At 51.8% G+C, this 26,277-nt stretch overlaps 1 protein-coding gene across 2 annotated transcripts in view; it reads left to right on the top strand.

The window, feature by feature from the left end:
- The first annotated feature begins 4,267 nt into the window (after positions 1-4,267).
- Anxa6 (annexin A6) overlaps positions 4,268-26,277 on the top strand; it is a 62,422-nt gene continuing 40,412 nt past the window's right edge. The window contains exons 1-2 of one of the 2 annotated variants that reach the window (XM_004666594.3): positions 4,268-4,346; positions 17,560-17,603. In XM_004666594.3, the coding sequence (XP_004666651.1) occupies positions 17,586-17,603 (18 nt within the window). In that variant the 5' untranslated portion in view covers positions 4,268-4,346; positions 17,560-17,585. The remainder of the gene's footprint in view (positions 4,347-17,559; positions 17,604-26,277) is intronic. The other variant, XM_045152399.1, reaches the window with a different exon arrangement.

The raw sequence follows: 26,277 nt of genomic DNA on the forward strand, positions 1-26,277 counted from the left end.
AGGTGTGCGCCACCACACCCGGCCTCAGACTCTTTTTAAAATACACATATATATTGTATTTTTTTATTTTTGTATTACAGAGAGGGGGAGAAGAATGGGTGCTGTGGCCAATGCTGCAGGGTTCAGGTCCTGGAAGGGCGACAGTGACTCATAGACAAAGAAACTCACAACACTCAATTAGACAAGGAGAAGTGGGGGAGCCAGGGGACTCCATTCCAGGGATCAGGGGCATTGACTCTTGGTCCACAGTGTTTTTATTCTTAGGCTTATACATGTTATCACAGATAATGACTTCGACATAATGCAGACTGTCTTGAGGGAACTTCCTGAATTTTTATGGCCTGTGGTTTTAAGATAACAGGTTTGTTCACTAGGAAGGTATCTGGCTAGGGTAAACAGAGCTGGGGCCTGTGGTTAGGGTTTAACTAATCTAATCTGAGATGGGAGCAGCTGTATTCCTCAATTTGCATTTACTTTTGTACAATTATGCTGTCAGTAACACTGAGATATGAGAGTGGTCTCCAACACATGATTGTGTCAAGACCTCTTGCCACTGCAAATGAACTCCAGACACATGTGCCACTTTGTGCATCTGGCTTTACATGGGTACTGGGGAATTGAACCCAGGTTGTCAAGTACGTTTAACCACTGAGCCATCTCTCCATCCCCTCTCAAACTCTTTGATTGATACAGAAATATGGGGTGTCTTTGAGAGTGACAGAGCCTTTCTAGCTCTTGGGAGCTAGGGAAGTTTAGAAAGATTTTATTTTTATTTACTTGAGAGAAAGAAAGAAAATGAGCACATCAGGGCTTCCTGCCACTGCAAACGAACTCCAGATGCACATGCCACTTTGTGTACCTGGCTTTACCTGGGCACAGGGAAGGTAAACCCAGGCCATCAGGCTTTGCAAGTAAGTGCCTTAAACTATTGAATGATCTCTCCAGCCCCTGAAAGATTTTACTATAGAACTTACAACGCTGAAGGAAAAAATTCAGAGCTCCTGCCCACCTAGGCAGGAGGGGGTTTCCAGAAATGGGAAACCCCCACTAGAGACCCAGAGTGGGGACTTCTGTGGAGTTGTCTGGATGGGAGCTGAAAAGTTCAGCCCAGAAGCCAGGTTTCTAGGTGGGGGTCAGTTTTTCTGGAGATGGGCAATCTTATTCTTCCAGGAAAGGGAAGTATCTTTCTCAGAAGGGGGTGAACTTTAGGGAAGAAGAGATAAAGACTGACCAGACCTTTCTGACATTTCCGGCCTCTAGCAGAGCAGAGACCTGTAAGGACACCTCAGGCAGAAAGAGATAAGGGTGGGGGGAATCCACATTCTCCCTTAAGGGCTCAAGGATATTTCTTGCTTTTACTCTCTGAGAGGACCTGTGACCCCTATACTGCCTCATGATGGGCAGGGAGAACAGACAGATCTCCTCCAGAGTCTTGATCTTCATGTCCTTGACCAAGGAGTTGGCTCCAGCCCTTGTCCCTGGTCTGGCCCCCATGATGGCCCCCATGACGGCCCCCACCCCAGCTCATCATCTGACCTCAGCACCCGCCCCACAGACCTCTGTCCTGAGCCTCCTCCACAAAGGCCATCACAGCCTCCCAAGTCTGGGCTGTCTCTCACACAGCTGTCATCTGCCATTTGTTTTCTTTCTTTCTTTCCTTTTTAATATTTTATGTATTTATTTGAGAGAGAAAGAGAGAGGCAGAGAGAGAGAGAATGAGCACACCAGGGCCTCTAGCCACTGCAAACAAACTCTAGATGCATGAGCCACGTTGCGCATCTGGTTTACATAGACACTGGAGAATTGAACCTGGGTCCTTAGGCTTGGCATGCAAGTGCTTTAAGTGCTAAGCCATCTCTCCAGTCCCAACTTTTTTTTGGTGGGGGGGGGTTCCGAGATAGGGTCTCACTCTAGCTCAGGCTGACCTGGAATTCTCTATGTAGTCTCAGGATGGCCTCGAACTCACAGCGATACTCCTATCTCTGCCTCTGGAATGCTGGGATTAAAGGCCTGCGCCACTACACCCTGGACCCGAGTGAGACCCTACCTTGAAAAACCAAAAAAAAAGTGAAACCTGACCATGTTAGAATAGCTCAGACTTTTTCTTTCACATTTTTTATTTATAACTTCCATAATTGTAAACAATATACCATGGTAATTCCCTCCCTCCCTCCACTTTCCCCTTTGAAACTCCACTCTCTATCATATCCCCTCCCCCTCTCAATCAGTTTCTCTTTTATTTTTGAAATCTTTTGTTCATTTTTATTTACTTGAGAGTGACAGACAGAGAAAGAAAGAGGCAAATAGAGAACAGGCGTGCCAGGGCCTCCAGCCACTGCAAACGAACTCTAGACACGTGCGCCCCCTTGTCCATCTGGCTAACGTGGGTCTGGGGAATCGAGCCTTGAGCCAGGGTCCTTAGGTTTCACAGGCAAGCGCTTAACCACTAAGCCATCTCTCCAGCCCTCTCTTATTTTGATGTTATCATCTTTTCCTCCTATTATGATGGTCTTGTGTAGGTAGTGTCAGGCACTGTGAGGTCATGGATATCCAGGCCATTTTGTGTCTGGAGGAGCATATTGTAAGGAGTCCTACCCTTCCTTTGGCTCTTACATGCTTTTCTTTCTTTCTTTTTTATTAACAACTTCCATAATTATAAAAAAATATCCCATGGCAATATAATAACCTCCCCCCCCCATTTTCCCCTTTGAAACTCCACTCTTCATCATATCCCCTCCCCCTCTAAATCAGTCTGTCTTTTATTTTGATGTCATGATCTTTTCTTCCTCTTACAATGGTCTTGTGTAGGTAGTGTCAGGCACTGTGAGGTCATGGATATCCAGGCCATTTTGTGTCTGGGGGGAGCACGTTGTAAGGAGTTCTACCCTTCCTTTGGCTCTTACATTCTTTCTGCCACCTCTTCGGCAATGGACCCTGAGCATTGGAAGGCATGATAGAGCTATTGCAGTGCTCTAGCTCAGACTTTAAACCAGTAACAGATTCTGAGGGTGACACTTTGAAGAAGCTCCAAGCAGCCCTGTCTTCCAGAGGCACAACCTGAAAATCAGAGCAGTGAAATATCTTACCGAGAGCTGGCAGCCACCATTAAAGATGGGCCACCTTGGGCTGGAGAGATGGCTTAGCGATTAAGTGCTTGCCTATGAAGCCTAAGGACCCCAGTTCGAGGCTCGATTCCCCAGGACCCACATTAGCCAGATGCACAAGGGGGCGCACACATCTGGAGTTCGTTTGCAGTAGCTGGAAGCCCTGGCGCGCCCATTCTCTCTCTCTCTGCCTCTTTCTCTCTCTGTTTTTTTAAAAAAAAAAATAAAATAAAGATGGGACACCTTGGGCTGGAGAGATGGCTTAGTGGTTAAGGCGCTTGCTTGCAAAGCCTGGCGGGCTGGGTCTATTCCCCAGTATCCGCGTAAAGTCAGATGCACGAAGTGATGCATGCATCTGAAGTTCGTTTGCAGTGGCAAGAGGCCCTGGTGCACCCATATTGATTCTCTCTCTTTCTCTCTGTCTCATAAATAAATTAATTAATTAAAAGACGGGTTATCTTGGTTCCCTCTGGATTCCCAAAGAGCATATTTCTTCAATGAAGATGTGGATCACAACTTCTGGTCTCCCTAGCTGCTCCCCTCCCCACTATGCACTTGGCGCAAAGCCAAGTACCAAATGCCCCCTGTGGTCAAGTGGGTGACCACGCAATGTGCTGTGTGTCTTCAGTGGGTGCACCGCCTCCTCTTTCCCTGCGAAGTAGGTAAATATGCCAGTGACCCCACGGGCTGCTGAGGTGTGAAATGTGATCGGTCGGATAAGGTGCCCGACCTCAATTTTGGCAGGCTTCACCTTTCCGTTTCTCAACACCCCTTTGGAGACTGGCAGGAATGTTCGGGGTTGGGGGGGTATCGACACAAATGTCCAGAACCGAGGGCACTTGGCTTCTAACTCTGGAAGGCCGCGTGACCTTGACCAGGTACCCTACCCTCTTGTAGGTTTCAGGTCTGAGGTCAGAACCCACCAAGGTTCCACCAGGTCCTCCAGGTGGGCGGGTGGGTACACCCCTCCCACGCCCCCCCTCCCCGCCTTCACTTCCATCCCCACCCCCATCCCCAGCCGCTGGGGTCGCTCAGATTCAAAAAGCCACCGAACGAGGTGGGGGCGGGGCGGGGCGGGGCGGGGCCAGCGGCAGGCCGGTCAGATTGGCCCACGTGCGCCACGTGTCCCCGCGGGCGGCCCCCCTCCCCTCCCAGGGCTGCGCCGCCGCCGCCGCTGCCGCTGGGCTAACGGGTTGCGAGCTCTGCGTCCGTGCGCCCGCGATCCGAGGCCTCCCCCGCGCGGTGAGTGGGCCGAATCGTTCCAGGGCACCCCGTCCTAGGGCTGCAGGCGCGAGGACACAGGCAGCCCACGTCGGCTGGTCTGCTGATCGGTGCCCGGTCCTGCGGGGAAGGGGTCTCGCGGTGCGGGAGCGGAGGGCGCGGCCACCCCCAGGGTGTCGTGGCTGGGTGTGTCCCGGAGCCCAGCCGAGGCCCGCAGAGCCCCGGGGGTGGTGGGGGAAGGGGACCTGGGGCCTGGCTCTACCCCGGGGAGGGGGCGTTGTGCAAGGTCAGGGGCACGCTGCCGAGTCTTTTGGGCTGAGTTAGGGGGTAGGAAGTTGGAAGGGCCTGGGTTGGGGGCGGGCAGCCGGACGCAGATCTGGGGACTCTCAGGGAAGGCTGTGGCTGAGGGTCAGCTCTGAGCAGGAGCAGTCGAACCCCACAACAGCTCCACGTCACACGGGGGTGTGTGGTCCGGGACAGGTGGCCCACGGAGGCTCCGATGGACCGGGCTCCCTCTGCGAGCCTCCGCCCACCCGTGAAGGAGCGCCCCGGGGCCCTGGGCGGGCTGCAGTGACCTCGCCCTTCCTGCAGCTGCTCCGAACGCACGGCGCCTTCCCAAAGCGTGGAGGCCCCGGGCACCTTCCAGAGCGCTAGCATGGGAGTGAACTACCCTGAATCGGGAGTCCGCTACGAACTTGCGGGGAGACCCCGGGCAGAAATGGTTTTGAAACCGTGTTAACGTGCCAGCCGGTTTGGAATCTTGGGTACGGGTTAGCGATGCTAGGCCATACCTGTGATCCCTGGAAGGGGGAGGGAAGGAAAAGGGGTGCTTTGGGAGGGTAAGTTTGGCCTCTGCTTCCTCCCTCCCCTTTCTTTTGTCTAAACTCTGGTGGGTCTTTCTCGACAATTCCAAATTTGGACATATGGCTCCAGGGTTTGTTTCCCAAGAATTCTGCCTTTTTTTTTTTTTTTTTTTTTTTTTTTGGTGCCAGTACTACACTACTCCCCCTGGCCCAAAGCTCACCTTGAAGTCACTGTCCCCCAGAATAGCCTGGCCCACTAGCCCCACCAGATGTGTCTGCCACAGTCTCAGGCCTGCGCGCCTGACCTTCCAGCCGTGCAGAAAACTCTGGCCTGAGGTCGTGGAAAGCTATGTTGGGGTCCTTGTGACGAGCCCCTCAGCACTTGTCCCGCATAGCAGTCTGCTGAAGTGGCTACTTCCAGTCCTGGCTTTCTCCCAATTCAGCCGCTGGCCTCCAAGACCTAGCTAGGATTCTGGGAGCTGGGTGCGGCTGCTGGGGAGGGCGGCCAGGCCTTCACCCCCTGCAGCTGTGGCTGTCGCTCACCCCCATCCCTTCGCTTCCTGCCCTTTGTTCCCAATCTGCTGTCATCTGGATACAGACCAGTTTGCGGTTTCTGGGTCCACAATACAGCTGTCTTGGGCAGAATGTGGGTACGTGTGCAGAGCAGGGCACTGTCCTGGGAAGGCAGGCGTGGGGTGGGGGTGGGGGACTCTGCAGCACCAGGGATCCTGGCTCAGACCGTCTGCACTGCAGTACCCTCACCAGGCTCCCGCCCCACCCAGCTATGTCCCATCACCGGCCAGCCAGGTGCCTCTGGCCCCCCTCTTCCACCTCTCCTTGGTTCTTTCCTCTCAAGACCTGGGGTGAGATCTGAGCCCCAAGCACCCAGCTGGAAGAGTGGGTTGGGTGTGGATGGTTCTTGCTGTGCCATTCTGGCATTTCCTGGGAGACCTGGTGGCACCCGGCAGAGCACCCCCAGGAAGCTTCTTCAAGAGACTTCATGGGTGGGGCCAAAGCACAGGATGTGGTTTCTACACTGATTCCTAAGCGTGTCCCCCAATAGAGAGGAAGTGGGGGGTGTATATACTCTGCTTCTTGGCTTAGAATCCAGCCGCGTTCCATCTGCATTCTTAATTTCCTTTTCTCCGCGGCTGAGCAGCTCCCACTGAGGCTGGAGAGTGTTCCTGGGTTCTGTGAGCCCAGATCAACCATCCTAAAGGAGGGCAAGATTGATACCTTCATACGGTAACAAGCTGGCAGATGTGAAAGTGCCGTGTAAACTGTAGCGTGCTGTGGGCAAGTGCCTCCTTTGTGTCCTTAGAAGGGTGTAGTACTTGAGGCCAGCCTCAGGTTCTGCTGTTTGCAAGACTGGCATCCTGGTGCTTCTTGATCATAACCATGAAACAGTTGCCGATGTAACTGGTTGAACCCTTCCGACTCACCACACCATGATGGAACCTTCACTATGTTCAATACTGGTATTAGCCCATTGTACAGATGGGGACATTCGAGCCCTCAAAAGTATGAAGTAGAGGTCTGGAGAGATGGCCCAGTGGGTAAAGTGCTTGCTGCACAACCACAACAACCTGAGTTCAGATCCCCAGCACCCGTGTAAAAGCTGGGTGTGGTGGCACACGCCTGTAATCTCAGCACTGGGGAGCCAGAGGATAGGATTATCCCTGGGGCTCACTGACCAGCTGGTCTACTGTGAATTGGTGAACTCTAGGTTAAGTGAGAGGTTCTGTCTCAAAAAAAGCTGGAGCTGGGCGTGGTGGCACACACCTTTAATTCTAGCGCTTGGCAGACAGAGAGGTAGGAGCATCACTGTGAGTTCAAGGCCAGCCTGAGACTACAGAGTGAATCTCAGGTCATTGAGCTAGAGCGGGACCGTACCTCAAAAAACAGCAATGCACATGCATGCACACCACACACAAAGTAAGGAAGAAGTGCGGTTGTAAGGTCTAACACAGCAGTTACGTGACTATTTTTATACCTTCACTATAACTCTTGAAGGAGCTGCTATTCTTTTTTTTTTTTTTCAAGGTCAGGTCTCGCTCTAGCTCAGGCTGACGTATGTAGTCTCAGGGTGGCCTCGAACTCATGGTGATCCTCCTACCTCTGGCTCCCGAGTGCTGGGATTAAGGGTGTGCGCCACCACACCTGGCTCCTTTTTTTTTTTTTTTTTAATTGAGGTAGGGTCTCACTGGAATTCACTATGCAGTCTCAGGTGGCCTCGAACTCAGACCGATTTTCTTACCCTCTGCCACCTTGCTGGGACTAAAGGCTGCACCACCATGCCTGACAGGAGCTGCTGTTCTTATCCGCGTTGTCTACCTGAGACCGCCGCGGGGAGGAGGAGAAGGGCTTGCCCAGGGCCACCCAGCTCCTAAACCGTGGTTCGGGCCTCAGTTTTGGAGTTTGTGTGATGTGCTAGATCTGCTGCCTCTCACCAAAGTGACCCGAGAGGATTCAAACTCGGCTCAGGCTGGTTCCAGCCCTGAGGACAGCCAGACGGCCTCTTGGGGCTTTGTCCAGCCGTGGATCAATGGCTGTAGGTCAGGAGATGGAGGGCCTGACTGCTCTCTAAGAAACCTGAGTGCTGGAAGCTGGGAAGGAGTGGCCCAGGCCAAGGCTGGGGCGTGGCATTTGCCCTGCCTGTCAGTGCAGGACTGTGCTCCTGGGTGTCTTCTGGTGGGCTGGAGGGACACCATCAGAAAAGGAAAAAGAGGGCTTACATTTGCCTGCAAAGCCAAAGGACCCAGGTTCGATTCCCCAGAACCCACATAAGCCAGATGCACAAGGTGGTCATACATCTGGAGTTTGTATGCAGTGGCAGGAGGCTCTGGTGTGTCCATTCTCTCTCTCTCACTCCCCCTCTTTCTCTGTCAAATTAATAAAAGTAAAAAAAAAATTTTTTTTAAAGGAAAAGGATAAAGAGGAAGTTGTAGGGTTTTTTGTTGCTGGGGGTGGAACCCAGGGCCTCCCTCGGCATGCTACAGCAATGCTTTCTGGGCTTCTCCTTAGCGTGGGAAAGAGACTGAGTGAGGTACAGAAAGAAGCTTCAAGTTTGTTTGTTTGTTTGTTTGTTTGTTTGAGGAAGGGTTTCACTCTATAGCTCAGGCGGACCTGGAATTCACTCTGTATTGTCAGGGTGGCCTTGAACTCATGACAGTCCTCCTACCCCTGCCTCCATGTGCTGGGATTAAACACCACCACACCCATCGTGTGCATAGCTCAAGCTTCAAGGTCTTGATAGGTAGTCTTTTTGTTTATTTGCAAGCAGAGGGAGAGAGAGAGAGAGAAAGAGGAGATAGGAATGAGCTTACCAGGGCCTCTTGCCACTGCAAACTTTGTGTACCTGACTTTACGTGGGTACTGAGGAATTGTACCTGGGCCAGGAAGCGTCTTCAACCACTGAGCAATCTCCCAGGCCCAGTCTTGTTTTTTTCTTTTTTTTTTTTTTTTTTTTTTTTTAATTTTATTTATTTATTTATTTATTTATTTGAGAGCGACAGACACAGAGAGAAAGACAGGTAGAGGGAGAGAGAGAGAATGGGCGCGCCAGGGCTTCCAGCCTCTGCAAACGAACTCCAGACACGTGCGCCCCCTTGTGCATCTGGCTAACGTGGGACCTGGGGAACCGAGCCTCGAACCGGGGTCCTTAGGCTTCACAGGCAAGCGCTTAACCACTACGCCATCTCTCCAGCCCCCAGTCTTGTTTTTAAGGGTCTCATGTAGCCCAAGTTGGTCTCAAATTTACTGTGTGTAACTGAGGATGACCTTGAATTCCTGATCCTCTTGCTTCTACCTCCTGAGTGTTGGTATTACAGGTGTGAAAACCAAACCCAGGGCTTAGGGGATGCTAAGCAAACACTCTACCAATGGAGCCACATCCTCAGCCTACAATATGTACATTTACTATCCTATTTTAACATATATTTTATATTTTATGTATTTATTTGAGAGAGAGAGAATGCCATGCCAGAGCTTCTAGCCACTACAGACAAACTCCAGACACATGTGCCACCTTGTGCATCTGGCTTATGTGGGTACTTGGATATCAAACCAGAATTCTTAGGTTTCACAGGCAAGTGCCTTAACTGTTAAGCCATCTCTCCATCCCTTAATGTTATTTTAAAAATTTTATTTATTTATTTATTTGAGAGGGTGATAGAGGGAAAGAGGCAGACATACAGAGATAGAGAGAGGGAGAGAGAATGTGTGCGCCAGGGCCTCCAGCCACTGCAAATGAACTCCAGACACATGCGCCATCTTGTGCATCTGGCTTAAGTGGGTCCTGGGGAATCGAGCCTCAAACCGAGATCCTTAGGCATCACAGGCAAGTGCTTAACCACTAAGCCATCTCTCCAGCTCCAACATTATTTTTATTATGATTGGTACTCTTTTTTTTTTTTTTTCTCTAGTTGCTGGTGGTGTCTTAGACTTGCCAACTTCATGGGGACAGGAGCCTTGTCTGTCCCATTTTCTGTGATAGCCCCAGCTCTCACCAGTGAGCCTGGGATATTCAGGCTGACCTGGAATTCACTCTGTAGTCTCAGGGTGGCCTTGAACTTGGGTCAATCCTCCTACCTCTGCCTCCTGAGTGCTCTGCCTCCTGAGTGCTGGGATTAAAGGCGTGCACCACTACGCCCAGCTTTTTCTGAGATGTCTCGGCATGTCACTAAAGAAACCTTACAGCTATAACCAGAGGTTTTAGGGTATAAACCTGGGCTCCAGTAGCCCCAACAAGCTAGGTGCAGCCACCTGCCCCAAAAAAGACAGGTGAAGGTGAAAAAGCAGAGAGAGACTTCAGTTGTGGGCATGTTGGGAAGAACAGGACCCCAAGTCCATCTTTAGGGTACAATAGAAGTTTTGGGTTTAAAGAGAGGAAGAATTGGAGGGGATGAGCCATGTGCATAATAGTCATGGCCTTTATTCTATTTTATTTTATTTTTAGGAGAGAGAGAATTGGCACCTCAGGGCCGCTAGCCACTGCAGTCAAACTCCAGACATGTGCACCACCTTGTGCACATACATGACCTTGTGCATCTGGTTTATGTGGGTTCTAGGGAGTCGAACTTGGGTCCTTTGGCTTTGCAAGCAAGCTCCTTAACCGCGGAGCCATGTCTCCAGCCCAAGGTGTGCATAATGAAGCAGACCTGGTCCAGGTATCCACTTGATCATCACCTCAGCTTGGGTTCTGCACGGTGTTCCCGAGAAACCCCTTACACTGCCCTTGCTTAATGAACACCTGTCTGTTTTCTACCAGATGCTCACTTCTCCCAGTACAGCCTCTCCTCCCTGGACAATTGCCCTCATCTGGGGAGGGGTCTGTCCAGCTGAGGTTTGGTGACTTTGGAGGCAAGAAAGGTTCAGGACAATGACTTAGCTCTGTGCCTTCAGGCAAAATAAAAGAGACAACACGAAGGCATCAGTCCTGTGGGCCCAGTGAGTGAGGGTTCAGTGCTTTTGATTTAGCAAAAGCAGCTCTGAAGTGCTGGCTTCAAAACTGACTGCTCAGAGCAAGAGAATTGCTAAAAGCGCCTCCCTAGAGATTTTAGCATCTGCAGTAACCACATTTTCCCCCCAAAGGAACACATTAGTCACATGGTTGTGAAAATTATTTTAGGCTAAAGATTTTATCCTATTCACTAACCAGTGACTGGCCCCAGCAGATATTAATAATTGGCTCAACGTTGGACCAGCAGACACCTTCATATCGAAGGGAATATCCAGTTAGAGGCAAAACTGGTTTTTCCACCCGAGGGGGGAGAGTGGAGCCGCAGAATGAGCAAGTTCTTAGGATTGCTTTGTGTTACATCAGTTATCTATAACTGACTGGGCTGTAAAGAGTGTCCCCACAAAGAAAAACTAGGAACAGATAACCCAGAGGGATGTTCCTTGAAGTATAGATTTTGTTTCTTTCGGTAGGGTTTTGTAGCCCAGGCTGATGTGGAATTCACTCTGTAATCTCAGGGTGGCTTTGAACTCACGGCGATCCTCTTACCTCTGCCTCCCCAGTGCTGGGATTAAATGTATGTGCCACCATGCCTGGCTTAGATTTTATATTTTTAAGTTTTTTTTTTCTCCTTGGAAGGCCAGCCTCCTGCCACACAGGAATGATAAATCCTCACTGGTTGATCTGAAAGCAGTGTAGGAAAAATTCAAGAGGGTCTTTGCTTCCCATTATGGGTGACATTTGAATCCAGAAAAGACCAAGTGGTTCTCAGCCTCTCTGGCCATGCTTTAGGATCCCTTAGAAACATTTGCACAATCCCAGAATCATTGAATTAATCTCCAGGGTTTAGCCTTTGGTCATTTTGAAAAAGTCCCCAGGTTGTTTTCATGAAGCCAGAATTGAGACACGCAGGGCTAGATAATGACATCATCTTTTTATTTATTTACGAGAGTGGGGTGAGGGTGAATGGGTGTGCCAGGGCCTCTTGCCACTGCAAATTAACTCTAAATACGTATGCCACTTTGTGCATCTGGCTTTGTGTGGGTGCTAGGTGATTGAACCCAGGGCCATCTGGCTTTGCAGGCTTTTAGAAAAAGAAACCAGAGGGAAGACTCAGACAGCAGACAGGCTGTATCTGGGGAAACCCAAAAAGGGCTCTAACCAGGCAAGGTCAGAGCCCCTTCATCATGGCATGAGTGGTCAGGTTACTCCAGGAATGTGATCATCAGTGGGGAGAGGTGCCTAGGTCACTTGGGAAACAGAGGGTTACAATGAGATGGCATCTAAACATGGAGTCATTCTGGCTCTAACAAGCAAGCACCTTTAACCACTGAGCCATCTCTCCAGCCCCCTTTCCCTTTTTTTTTTTTTTTTTTTTTTTTCTGGTGCTGAGGACCGAACCCAGGGCCTTGCGCTTGCTAGGCAAGCGCTCTTCCACTGAGCTAAATCCCCAACCCCACCCTTTCCCATTTTTAAGCAGGGTCTCACTGTAGCATAGGCTGGCCTCAAACTCATGGCAATCCTCCTACCTCAGCCTCCCAAATGCTAGTATTAAAGTTATTAGCCACCACATCAGGCTCTGGTCTAGTTTCTAGAAGGCTCAATAGAAAACACTGGTGAAGCCAAGTGTGGTGGCACATGCCTTTGATCCCAGCACTCAGGGAACAGAGGTAGGATCGCAGAGAGTTTGAGGCCACCACGAGACTACATAGTTAATTCTAGGTCAGCCTGGGCCAGAGTGAGACCCTATCTTGAAAAAACAAAAAAGAGGGTGGGATGATTGAGCTTTTTAAAAATATATGTATTTTTAAATATTTTTATTTATTTATTTGAGAGTGACAGACACAGAGAGAAACAGGCAGATGGACGGAGAGAGGGAGATGGAATGGGCACACCAGGGCCTCCAGCCACTGCAAACGAGCTCCAGAGGCATGCGCCACCTTGTGCATCTGGCTTACATGGGTCCTGGGGAATTGAGCCTCAAACTGGGGTCCTTAGGCTTCACAGGCATGCGTTCAACCTCTAAGCCATCTCTCCAGCCCAAGCTTTATCTGTCTGTCTGTGTGTGTGTGTGTGTGTGTGTGTGTGTGTGTGTGTGTGTTTAATGAGCTATCCAAGCTTCCTTCTCTCTCTCTCTTTTTTTTTTTTAATTTTATTTATTTTAGAGTAACAGACAAACAGAGAAAGAGGCAGAGAGGCTCAACCTTGTGCATCTGGCTTACTTGGGTACTGGGGAATTGAGCCTCGAACCAGAGTCCTTAGGCTTCACAAACAAGTGCCAAGCACTTAACCACTAAGCAATCTCTCTAGCCCAAGCTTCATATATATATACGTATATGAGCTATCCAGGCTTCTCTCCTTTTTTCAAAAAAAAATTTTGTTTATTTTTATTTATTTATTTGAAAGTGACATACAGAGAGAAAGAGGCAGATAGATAGAGAATGGGTGCACCAGGGCCTCCAGCCACTACAAACAATCTACAGATGCATGCTCCACCTTGTGCATCTGGCTCATGTGGGTCCTGGGGAGTCAAGCCTTGAATTGGGGTCCTTAGGCTTCACAGGCAAGCACTTAACCGCTAAGCCATCTCTCCAGCCCCAGCTTTTTATACTTTTATAGAACTTCTGGGAAAGGAGGTGGCCCAGGTCCTGTTATGTCGTAGGACGAAGCCAGCCTCCCAGGTCAAGGTCACCTGTGGCTGTCAGAAGTGCTCCTCGCTGAGCCGCCGCTCGCTAACAGGTAGAAGTGAGCAGCCTCCATTTGGAGCTGAGTCCTCTCTGCAGAGGTCTGTCATTGCTCTGACTGACCAACTCCAAAACATGCCACAGAAACACATTCAGGGGGCCTGGGGATTCAGCTCCGTGAGTAGCGTGTCTGCCTAGCATGCACGAGGGCCTGAGTTCGGGCCCAAGCACCACACAGTCCAGGTGTGTCAGAGGCCTGTCATCCCAGCCCCTGGGAGGTGCAGTCAAGGGAATCAGGAGCTGGGAGGGTGGTGAGAGGGGATTATGGTCATGGTATGTTGTCTATATTTGTGGAGGTTGGCAGTAAACAGTTTTAAAAGTGAGAGAATCAGGAGTTCAGCATCATCCTTGGGCTACATTAGTTTGAAGCCATCTTGGACTATATGAGACTCTGTGTCAAAAAAATTAAAATTGAGATGGAGAGATGGCCCAGCAGTTGAGGCACTTGCCTGCAAAGCCCGACTAACAACCTGTATTCGATCCTCTAGTACCCACAAAAAGCCAGATGCACAAAGTGGCGTATGCATCTAGAGTTCCTTTGCAGTGGCTGGAGGCCCTAGTGTGCCTATTTCCTGTCTCTCCTCTCTCTGCTTGCAGATAAATTTTTAAAAATTAAAAAATAATGCCGGCTGTGGCGGCACATGCCTTTAATCCCAGCACTCGGAAGGCAGAGGTAGGAGGAGGTTCATCGTGAGTTCAAGGCCATCCTGAGACTATATAGTGAACACCAGGTCAGCCTGAGCTAGAGTGAGACCCTACCTCAGGGGAAATAAACAAAAAGAGCTCAGCCAATCTGAGAAGTGTGGTTAGTCTGGGAGGCCCTCAGGGGCTGTCAGGGTGTCTGTTGGGACAGGCCTGGAGAGGATCCTCGAGCTCTCACCTAATGTCCAGTTCTGGAAGTTCACTTCCCGCATACCCAGGAGACGGGCCCCCGTCAGACACACAGAAACTGCTTTTGGAACTGAGATGGTTTCCCCAGAGGCGTGGAGGCCCCTCCTTGGAGCTGCCTCTCCTTGGAAAGGGCCTCTTTTCCAGATGGGCCTGGTTGCCAGCCAGCTGCTGAAGTTTCCAGCAACGAGGCCAAAGGAAAGGGCTCCAGTGGGCAGGTGACAGGCCTCAGTCCCTCCTCTCCCATGCCAGCTGACTTCCTGGGCCCCATTCTGCTCCGTTTCTGATGGCCTTGGGGTTTCCTCTCCCTCTGCCTGGTGGGCCCCCAGGCCTGGGGAAACCCTGAAGCTGGCTTGTGGCCTAGTCCTGGGGTAGATGCCACTCCCCCTCATTGGGTGTGCAGTTTCCATTTCCTGGTGGGAGCTGCACATTTGAGCAAGGGGCCCCTGGTTACCAGGGCAACAGCAGGGTTTGCTCGAGCTGAGCCGAGCTGAGCTTGCTGGCGGACCTCTGCATCACTCCCAGCCTCATCTGGTGACTGTTTCTTACTGACTGCATTTGGGGGCGTTCATACTCAGGCAGTGGGGACATGCAGGTAAATGTGACAAAGTCCCTGTCCCTAACTTCACCCACTACATGAATGCCACCACCTACCAATGGTGCTGCTTTGCACTTAGCAGAACCTTAATCTTAGAAATGAGTGTTGAGGGCTGGAGAGGTGGCTTAGCAGTTAAGGTACTAGCCTACCAGGACCCAGGTTCGATTCCCCAGGACCCATGTAAGCCAGATGCACAAGGGGGCACATGCATCTGGAGTTCGTTTGCAGTGGCTGGAGGCCCTGGCGTGCCCATTCTCCCTCTTTCTGTCTCTCTCTTCCTCTGCCTCTCTCTCTCTCTCTCTCTCTCTCAAATAAATAAATAAATAAAAATTTTAAAAATTAAGACATGAGTGTTGAGCCCTTGCTCATATAGCTAAGAAATGGCAAAACAAGCTATTGTAGCTCCTTGTTGCTGGGACAAGGCGCTTGACCAGAAGCAGCGGGTGGGAGGAAAGTGGTGTATGTTTGTGTGCAGTCCCCAGGGGCACTCCACGATGGCAGAGAAAAGTACGGCATGAGCAGAGGCTGGACGTCACCTCTCTCATAGCAGGTAGAAGCAGTGGCCAGAGAGAGCCCAACAAACATGGAAGCTACGGCTAATGAGCCTGAAGGTCCCCCGCCCCCACAGCAACCACACTTCCTCCAGCCAGGCTCCACCTCCCAAATTGCTACCAGCTGGCCACTAAGCATTTAGAACACATGAGTTTGTGGGGGGGGGGGAAGACACCTGATTCAAACCTCCCATGAGCATTTCTCGGACTCTAAGAATCGTGCACATTCTCTCCACTGTGCCACAGCATGGGCAGCAACGCTGGGAGAGGGATAGGGTTGTGGGTGGGCTGAGGTCTGGAGATTGCTACCCTCAGTTGAAGGATTTGTGGGGAGCTGGAGAGAGCAGAGCTGCAGATCGTTCCAGGCTGACCCTCCTTTCTAGTGTGTTCCTTGTGGCTCTTACTAAGCTTGTTTTCACTTGCACAAAGCAGTACCTCACCACGGTTCAAGGAGGTCAGGATGCGCAGCCCTCCTCAGAACAGAGCCGCAGGACGTCGTGCGCTGACCACTGACCGTGTGCCTTGTCTTTCTGCTCGGTGCTCATGTGCCTGGGTCCCATCTCCTGTGTTCCCCTTCTCATTTATTTGTAGCCAACATATCTGTGTCCCTTGTTCCTTCCCTGTAAATGCAATCTCCTCACACCTCTAACCCATAGTCCTCAATTATTTTATTTATTTATTTATTGGGGAGGAAAGAAAGAGAGAAAGAAAGGGCACACCGGGACCTCCAGCCACTGCAGACCAACTCCAGACACATGTGCCACGCTGTGCATCTGGCTTATGTAGGTCCTGGGGAATTGAACCTGCGGTCCTTTGGCTTTGCAAGCAAGCACCTTAACTGCTAAGCCATGTCTCCAGCCCCTTAATTTAAAAAAAAAAAAAAAAAAAAAACATTGTGTTTATCTATTGTATTTATTTATTTGAACAGACAGAGAGAGAATGGGCGTGCCAGGACCTCCAGCCACTGCAAACAAACTCCAGACACACGCGCCACCATCTGGCTTATATGGGACCTGGAGAATCGAACCTGGGTCCTTAGGCTTTGCAGGCATACACCTTAACTGCTGAGCCATCTCTCCAACCCTCTTTTTTTTTTTTTTAAAGGAGTTTTTTTTTTTTTTTTTTTGGTTTGAGAGCGACAGACACAGAAAGACAGATGGAGGGAGAGAGAGAGAATGGGAGCGCCAGGGCTTCCAGCCTCTGCTAACGAACTCCAGACGCGTGCGCCCCCTTGTGCATCTGGCTAACGTGGGACCTGGGGAACCTAGCCTCGAACCGGGGTCCTTAGGCTTCACAGGCAAGCGCTTAACCACTAAGCCATCTCTCCAACCCTCTTAATTGTTTTCAATAACGTAATTATCTTATTATCCCATTAGTTCAGTTCCCCCAGTGGCCTCGCCTCTCCCCCATCCTGTCACTCCCCCTCCCTGCCGCTGCTCTGAGCTCTCTGTTGACCTTTGCTGTGACGAGCATCTTCATGAGACATCTGACTGGCCACCTGGGGTCACACTCCATCATCCCCCTGAGTCAGTGTTGGTTTCTCCCCTGGGTTCTGACTGATGGGTGCCCTTGTCCCTGGATCTCATCAAAGTGGGCTTTTCAACCTCGTTACTGCCCTGCCGTGACCTCAGCGCCCACAGCGCTGCCTCACTGGGATGGCTGGTGGGCAAGTGCATGTGGACCCAGGCTGGCGGACACGTGCTCTTCCATTTGCTGCCTGGACGGTCTGACTCTGAAGCCGTTCTTGCTAACCTGAAGAGGGTCTTCAGCATGCATATAGCACACAGGGGCTCTTCACTCTGAAGGAGGTTGGAGTCCATGCTAAGCTGTTTGACTTTGGACCAGACACAGTGATGCCCAGCCTCAGTTTCCCCTCCTCTGTCAGGATTGCTGTAAGGATGAGGGGAGAAGACAAGTGCTCTGCAGAGCCTGGAAGCCTCGGGTCAGTGCTGGATCAGTGGTCACGCCCAGCCTTCCTCTTGACTCTAGGTCCCTTTCCTGGACCAGTGTGCCTGCCCAGACACCGTATTCTAGACTATACACTGTTATCTGAAAATAATGTGCGGGTCCCTTCCAAGTCAGTGCATGTGGTTGAACCTAGGGCTAGAGGCAGCTGGGGAAGTCTGGGAAACTGGAGGGGAAGGACAGGAGGCGCGGTGTTGGGGGAATTTCACACTCTTTCTCCTCCACAGTGGTTCCTGCTGCAGGACCTGAGACCATGGCTATACCAGCACAGGTAAGGCTCCCCTGGGTCACACCCTGCTGTCACAGGGCCTGCGAGCCCCCAGCCTCACTAGGCTTGCTGCCAAGCAGCCCACCTTGAGCACAGTCCCTTGTGCCTTAATGTAACCCCTCATGCTTTCATCTAACCCTCATAGGAGCATTACCTCACCCCTTGTACCTTCATCTCACCCCTGGCACCTTCATCATCTGGCCCCTGGTGTCTTCAGATTTCAAGGAGCAGGGCAAGCTCTCACTAAAGTCCCAACTCTTCAGATACGATTTACTATCATCACATTTTCATCACGATATCCCCAGCATAAAAGGATGTGGATTGGCTCGTGAGACTGAGAAGCCCAGGACTTTGGGGCTGATTAGATCCAGGAGCCCAAATGCCAACACCAAGATTCTACCTCTATAGGCTGGAGAGATGGCTTGGCGGGTAAGGCGCTTGCTTGTAAAGCCTAGCAACTGAGTCCAAGTCCCCAGTACCCGTGGAAAGCCATCTGCAGAAGTGGTACATGTATCTGGAGTTTGTTGCAGAGGCTGGAGGCCATGGCATGCCCATTCTCTTTGTCTCTATGTCTCTCTGCTCGCAAATAAATACATAAAGTGAGCCTACCTCCTCCTGTGGTAGCTTCGCTCCTGGGACATTCTTCCTTGCCTGGCATGCTAGTCGGCAGCAGCTCAGGGCTTCCATCCCTCTGTCTTAGTAAACCAGGGGGAAACAGCTTAACTTACTCCCAAAAGATGGCAGATTTTCTCATTGTCTGGACCTGGATAACACACCCACTCTTGGAGAGTAATGTCGAGTTGTCCTCACGAGAACTGCATGACCCAAGAGTAATAGTTTGCCAGGAGAATGGACATGAAGCAGGTAAAAAGGCCCAGCAGAGGGTCCTCTGTACCCCGGAGAAAGCATGTGCCGTGTCATACCCATTGGTACTAAACTTTCCTGGCCTGGAAGACTAACCTCAGTCTTGGATGTTGTCTGACCATTCTCCTGCGGGGTAGAATTTGAGGCAAGTGGAGTGTTTACTCCTGTGTGGCTAAGGTTCGAATCATTCCATGGTCAGTGAGCAGGGTCCCCTCAGTGTCACAACCGGCCCCACACAGGTCCCACGTGGCTGGCCTCATCGAAGGAAGTATGATCAGTGCAGCCATGACATTGGAAGGAGAGAACAAGCTGAGGGACCTTCTGACTTGACCTCTTTTTGTCACTCTCATCTAGAAATTTCAGTTGCAACGTGAGCCAGGGGCCGGGGGGGCTTTTTCGGACCCAGGGCCGGCCCACCTGCGCCCTCACACGGCCCTGGCTGCCACCCTCCCTGCCCCCAGCACCTTGCTCTCTGGCCGGTTGGACCGGGAGGAGTGTTTGCGGTTCCGGGCAGAGCTCCAAGCAGAACTCTCGCTGTTTTTCCCTTCCTGTGTGTGCTCCTGCCCAGGCCCAGAGGCATTTGCCTTCGGGGATTCTTAGATGGCCCGGTCCTGTGAGATCAGGGGAGCCGGGACCTGGGGTGCCCTTTGGCTCTGGGGCCAGGAGACTCCCTGCAAGCAAGTCTCAGTTTAGCCTGGGCTTGGGGGCCCCTGCTTCTGTGCGATGCGTCAAATGCCCATGTACTGTGCTCTGGGGGGCACAGGACAATGAAGGAGGCCTGGGACCAGCTAGAGGGTGTCACCCCAATGGTGGGGAAGTAGCCTGGAGAGGCATGGCTGGGTCAGGTCAGAGCGGGAAGAGAACGCAGTGCAGGGTCAGGGGAAGAGTAACTGGGTGCTCCGCTGGAAGCTGCTATGCCAGGAAAGAGGTCGGAAAAGGAAGGGAGCGTGAGGAAATGTGACACACTTATGGCCTCCAGGTAGCCCTCTCCCCCCCACTCCCCCCACCCACCCCACCCCACCTCGCCTTACACATCCATGTACTTGTCAGCGTAGCGCACAGCTTACTGTTCTGGGGTCCAGTTACCTGTTTCTTCCACCGTGATGACTAGAGTCCTCCCAAAGAGGTGGCCTTGGAGTCCAATAGCATGAGAAAAGAGTGATGTCACATAAGGCTACGCAGGGGAGACACAGGCGGCTCTGTGGACTTCGTTTCATGCGAAGGTTCTGGGTCAGAACGCAGTGGTGTCATATGAACGCACATGAAGAGAAGCACCTGGGCAGGGCCCATGCCAGTCCCGGGACCCCACGGTGCCAGGGTCAGAGCTGCTCGTGTCTGCTCCTGGCTGGAGTCCCATGCAGGCCATGCTCCGGGAGGCTCTAGCACCTCCTGTGGCCTGCGGAGCCTCACACCTCCAGAGCCCCAGGGCCCAGGCTGCCCACCAGCTGACCAGTGGTCCTGCGGGATACTTCAGGGTGGAAAGTCCTTTCTCCTCTGTCCGCCCATCCTCTAGGCCTGTGGCCAGGATCCTGGCTGCCTGGGGTATGACAGGCCATTGGGAAGATGGCACCTACTGATGCAAACTTCCCATAGTGAGGTGAGAGTGACGGCCCGTGGGATATTGTCTCTGTATGATTAGGCTGATCCCCACTCCACTTGCAATGATTGTGACCGTGTGGCATCCAGGAACACGAGTCTGGCAGGCAGTCACTATTGTCCCTGCGCAGAGAGCTGCATGGGACACTGAGCCGGCTGCTTACTTAGCTGGTCTGACTGTGAAAACGTTGGTCGAGTGTGTGTTAAGTCATTAGCCTTCCTTCCCCAGTGTGACATGCTACCTTCTGTCGCCTTGAGCCCTTCCCCAGACACGGCTAAAACCCACCAGCACTGTCCGCTGTGCCGTGGGAGAAGGGCTGGGTGGAGGAGCCCGCGGGAGGAAGGGAGCCGCTGGGCCTCCCGCCCTCGTCCTTGGACATCGCTCAGAGGCTTCCTTGTGCTTGTCTCCACTAACAGCCCCACATGGCAGCCCTGGGACGGTGCTCATCTCAAACTCGCTGCGTTTACTCTGTACACAAGACAATTTGTGTGATTGAAACTAGTTTAAAAAAGAATCCAGCCAGGCGTGGTGGCGCCCACCTTTAATCCCAGCACTCAGGAGGCAGAGGTAGGAGGATCACTGTGAGTTCGAGGTCACCCTGAGACTCCATAGTGAATTCCAGGTCAGCCTGGACTAGAGTGAAGCCCTACCTCGAAAAAAAAAAAAAAAAGAAAGAAAAAAGAAAATTAAAAAAAGAATCCAGGGCCAGAGAGATAGCTTAGCAGTTAGATTCCACAGTACCCACGTAAGCCAGATGCACAAGGTGGTGCATGAGTCTGGAGTCTGTTGGCAATGACTAGAGGCCCTGGCGTGCCCATACACACACATTCTCTCTTTCTCTCTCTCTCTCAAATAAAAATAAAGATTTTTTTTAAAAAATTCTGTTTTATTAATTTATTTGAGAGGGACAGACAGAGAACGACGCCAATAGAGAGAGAGAGAGAGAGAATGGGCGCACCAGGGCCTCCAGCCACTGCAAACGAACTCCAGACGCGTGCGCCCCCTTGTGCATCTGGCTAACATGGGTCCTGGGGAATCGAGCCTCGAACCGGGGTCCTTAGGCTTCAGAGGCAAGCACTTAACCGCTAAGCCATCTCTCCAGCCCAAGCTATTTTTTTTTTTTTTTTTTTTTAGAAACTTAAATCTTTTATTTATTTGAGAGAGAAAGAGGCAGATATAGAGAGAATGGGTATGCCAGGGGCCTTTAACGAACTCCAGACACATCTTGTATGTCTGGCTTACGTGGGTACTGGGCAATCAAACCTGAGTCCTTTGGTTTTTCAGGCAAGTGCCTGAACTGCTAAGCAATCTCTCCAGCCCTTCCATTTAGTTTTTACTCTGTCACTCTTCTGCTTAGTTTCTCGTTGGCCCCAGAGCTGGGGTTAAAGGTGTGCGCCACCACACCCGGCCAAGCTATTTTTTTAAAAAGATTCCAAACCCCAGGGACAGTGTCATAAAATGGACAATGACAGAAGTGCTGGGTGGTAGAGCTCTGCTTTGCCCAGGCGCTGACTTAGGTGGCATGCCCAGGACCAGAGTCCCTCAGAAGCAGTGCAGTCCTTGCCTCCTCTCTGTCACTCTGACACAGGAGTTTAGGGACCCTGGGCACAGGGCTCTTCAGCACCCTAGAATCAGGGCTTGCTCCCTGCCCGGAAGTGAGGTCCCGTGCTGTGTCCTCAGTACGTCACTGGAGAACTCAGCCTCCCTGCAGAGGGCTGCTGTGATCTGCTCAGCATGTGTTCTCAGCAATTCACACATCTATTTATGAAACAAGGACCACGTGGGTGCCTCGCTGTTCCAGGCCCCACACTAGAGGCTGGAAATAACATCAGTGAGCAAGACACATGCACTTGGTGCCTTTACAGTGCTCCCTCCTGCAAGCGCCTTCTCTGCCTCCCCCGCCCCGCCCAGTCCCCCCCCCCCACCTGCCCAAGCAGACAGCTCTGTGGCTGCATGGTGAGCTCTTCGTGGTCCCTCGACCTAGCACTCAGTAGCTGTTCAGTTAGCATTGCTGGAGTGGGCTGTGTGGTGGGTGGGTGGGTGGGTGGACGACCCACGGACAGGAGGGTAGATAGATGGAAAGGTGGAAAGGAGGGCTGTAGAGATGGCTTAGCAGTTAAGGCGCTTGCCTGCAAAGCCAAAGGGCCCAAGTTCAATTCCTAGGACCCACGTAAGCCAAATGCACAATGTGGCACATGCATCTAGAGTTTGTTTGCAGTGGCTAGAGGCCCTGGCATGCCCATTCTCTCTTCTCTCTCTCTCTCTGCTTTCTCTGTCTCAAATAAATAAAATAAAATCTTTAAAAAAAGAAAGGTAGACAGGAAGATGGATGAATGGACAAGTGGGTGGATGGATGGATGGATGGATGGGCAGGTAGCTGAGCAGTTGGGTGTGTTGGGAAGGTAGGTGAGGGGATGGACAGATGGACAGGCGGATGAATAGAGAGTGGGTATGTGGATGGATGGGTTGGTGGTAAGGTGGCGCTGGCTGCACCAAAACATTCTGGCCTCTATGAGAGATGCTCCCAGGAGCCAGGCATGGAGAACAGTGCTGCCTGGGTGCCGCCTCGGAACAGGCCAGCCTGGCACAGGAGCCAGGCCTCCCTGAAAGGAACGAGCCCAGCAAAGGGGTGGTCAGTGCAGGTCAGGGACACGGCTGCTTAGTATTCAGGGACAGACAGGTGGATGCCGCCCCCAGGAGGAGAAGCCCTAGCTGGGTGACACTCTCATCTGCTGCCACAGCCGGAGGTCATCTGTGGAGAAGGGAAGAGTCATCCGCCCTCTTCCCAGCCAGCCCTCTGACATGCTGCGGGTCATATGTCACCTGCCCTCTGTGTGGGGTCCTCGGAACCACATGTGCATCCTAAGGGGCTTTCCTTAAGGACAGGAGGAGTGGCAGGGAGGCTGGAGCTAAGAGAGACGGTGGGCAGGTGGAGAGACAGGTGGCATGTGCCATGGTGACAGCAGCCTGCAAAGGGCCCAGTCAGCTTCTGAAGGAGCTCACCTCCCCCCCCCCACCCCCCCGCCTTTACCATCCTGCATCTTAGCAGGGGATGTCTTTACTCATTCGCTCAACACAATTGCTGTTGCTGAGCCCGTTCTGGTGTCCACAGAGCCTCCGCTAAGTGACAGGTCCAGTTATTCTTGTGCAGTGGAGGCAAGAAGGAAGTTCCACTGATGGTGTCTAAGGCCCTTTACAGAGCCATCGTTCTGGTCCCGTAGCCTCTTGATTCTCCCAGACGCTGATATCTGATATCGCCTGTGCTTCCCTTCTGACATTGCTGGGCTGGGGTTTTCAAAGGAAAACACCAAAGGGTCTGGAGGTCAATTCTAGCAAGGCACCAGCTGTCTGTCTATTTGTTGTTGTTTCTGTTAGTTTGCTTGCTTTTCGAGGTAGGGTCTCACTCTGGCTCAGGCTGACCTGGAATTCACTATAGAGTCTCAGGGTGGCCTCGAACTCATGGAGATGCTCCTACCTCAGTCTCCTAAGTACTGGGACTAAAAGCATGCACCACTGTACCCAAATAGCTGTCTCTCTTAATTTGTGACAAGGACTTGCATGCCTCCCGCTGGTCAGTTTCTAAGCTGTGCCCAGGTTGGTCCTGGCACCTGTTCTGGGGATCCCTGAATCAGACTGTCTGCCCAGGTTGGCACTGTTCTCAGGAACGCCACAGGCTCCAGGAGGTCTGAAGAAAGGCAGGGGGAGTCACGGAGGCTGGGCCACCGTTGGGTGCTCACTGTGCCTCTTGCAAGGTGCCCTGGGTCAGTATTTGGACTCTTTTCTTCTCTGCCCAGGGGCGGCATTGGGTTGCAGGGGATTCATGGATGGCGGGAAGAAGGCCGTGTCCCTTTCTGGTCATCCACCTCGTGAGGACCTTAAATAGCAGCTTCACGCCCACACGTGCTTTCCTCGGAGTCAGCCTGCCAGATGGACCAAAGAGCAGGCAGACGTCTGGCCGGGTCCTGCAGCCCAGCCAAGGGTGGATCAGGACAGTGAGGGACTCAGTGCTTTGCCTTCCAGGTCTCTGAGACCCTTGAGGGCACAGTCTGCGGGCCCTCCCACCCCCACATGCCTTCATCACAGAGCCTTTTCTGGTTTCCTTCAAGAGTTGGCTCTGGCCTGTGCTGTTCTCTGTTTTACCTTGCCTCTTCCCTAAGGCATTTACTACACACATTTAGTGGAATGCATGTGCTTGTCTCTACTGCTGGGCTGGGAGAGGTCGCTCAAATGGTAGAAGTTTGACTAGCATTCATGAAACCCTGGAATTAATCCCCAATACCATGTAAACTGGGTATGGTGGCAAGCACCTGTTAGTAAGTAGAGGCAGGAAGAGAAGTTTGTTCTTGGCTACATATCAAGTATAAAACCAGCCAGGGCTGCATGAGTCCCTGTGTTAGACCACAAGAGAAGACAGGGGACCAGGTCCTCTTTCTCCCGGTGCTCGATGCTGGGCTCCGTGGACGGGGCTCTCCCAGTGGCTCTCCTGGAGGCGGTCCTTAGCACCGTGTGGCTGACCCACATCTGACTCCTCAGTGAAGTGGCCCATTGTCCATTCAGGTTGTAGATCCGATGTCTGCGGTCCCCTGGCTCTCTGCCCTCCTCTCCTGGCCTGGAAGGACCCTGCCAGCTTGTCCTTAGGTGCCATTCACAGTTCAGTTTACTCGGCCCCCAGGACCAGCACTTATCTTGGCTTTGAACCTGAGGGTGACTTGGTCTGTCAGGCTCAAGGCCTCCCCTGGGTAGCTGGCAGTGTCGGGATTTGAGAGGCCTAAAGCCAGAGGGGATCCAGGGGAAATCTGGGGACCATGTAATCTCTATTTTAAAAATATTACTCAGGGCTGGAGAGACGGCTTAGAGGTTAAGGTGCATGCCCGTGAAACCTAAGGACCCTGGTTCAATTCTCCAGGTCCCACGTAGGACAGATGCACATGGTGACACATGCATCTGGAGTTTGTTTGCAGTGGCTAGAGGCCCTGGTGTGCCCATTCTCTCTCGGTGTCTCAAATAAATAAATAAATAAAATCTTTAAAATATTTTATTCATTTATTTATTTGAGAGAGAGAGAGAATGGCTGCACCAGAGTCTCTAGCCACTGCAAATGAACTTCAGACACATGTGCCACCTTGTGCATCTGGCTTACATGAGTACTGGGGAATCAAACCTGGGTCCTTAGGCTTTGCAGGCAAGCACCTTAACCACGAAGGCATCTCTCCAGCCCCCGTGTGACCTCTTACATGGGGTTTCCTTCTCTGAGCGCAGCTGGTTCTCAGTGATAGAGGTTGTCTGTGTGGCTATAGTAGCTGAGATAATCACATTAGGGGCTTGGAAGGAGGCTCAGTTGGTAAGGTACTGTCTACACAAGCCTGAGGACCTGGGTTTAACCCCCACTGCCCATGCAAGTGCTGGACCTGGTGACCAGCACAGGAGAGACAGAGATGCAAGGGTCCTGGGGCCACTGGCCAGCCAGTCGAGCTTAATTACTGAGCTCCAAGCCAACAAGAGACCCTTCCTCAAAGGAGGTGGACAGCATTCCTAAGTACGACACCTGAGATTGTCCTCTGACCTCTGCTCACACACACGCACACACATGACACATACCCACAAACACAGAAGGTGATTAAAATCTTATTAGTGGAGGTAAAAAGGCTTTGTAAACTATAGAAAGTGCTATGAAAGCAGGAAGGGTTCTTATTGCTCACATGAGAATCATTTCCAGCCCTTCTACTCAGCCAAGCATTAAAAAGAAAAGAAAGTCTTTGCCTGGTGTGGTGGCACATCCCAGCATTCGGGAGGCAGAGGTAGGAGGATCACCGTGAGTTCGAGGCCACCCTGAGACTACACAGTGAATTCCAGGTCAGCCTGGGCTAGAGCACCTCGAAAGCAGTTGGTTACCTCCACAGCAGCGTAAGACTATCATTGGCTCGTCTCCACCAGCAGCCCGCTCGATTCTACCCCAGTACAGCATAGTGAACTGCTGTGTTTATTGGGGTTACTCATAGGAGCATGGGTGACTCAGGCAGCTCTGTCACCAGAGAGCCCACACACCCCAGGATGTGTGATGGCTGCATCCCTCGTACTCTAGAACTTTCTGGTACTAGAAATTTAGCTAGCAAGGAGGAAGCTTCCAGCTTGATTTCTCTCCATCCTACAACTGTCTTTAGCAATAAGGACTTAACCATCTAGTTCTGCTGGTCGTAGCAGATGGATTCAGGTTTG

Source organism: Jaculus jaculus, chromosome 6 (assembly GCF_020740685.1).
Source record: "Jaculus jaculus isolate mJacJac1 chromosome 6, mJacJac1.mat.Y.cur, whole genome shotgun sequence".
NCBI lineage: Eukaryota > Metazoa > Chordata > Mammalia > Rodentia > Dipodidae > Jaculus > Jaculus jaculus.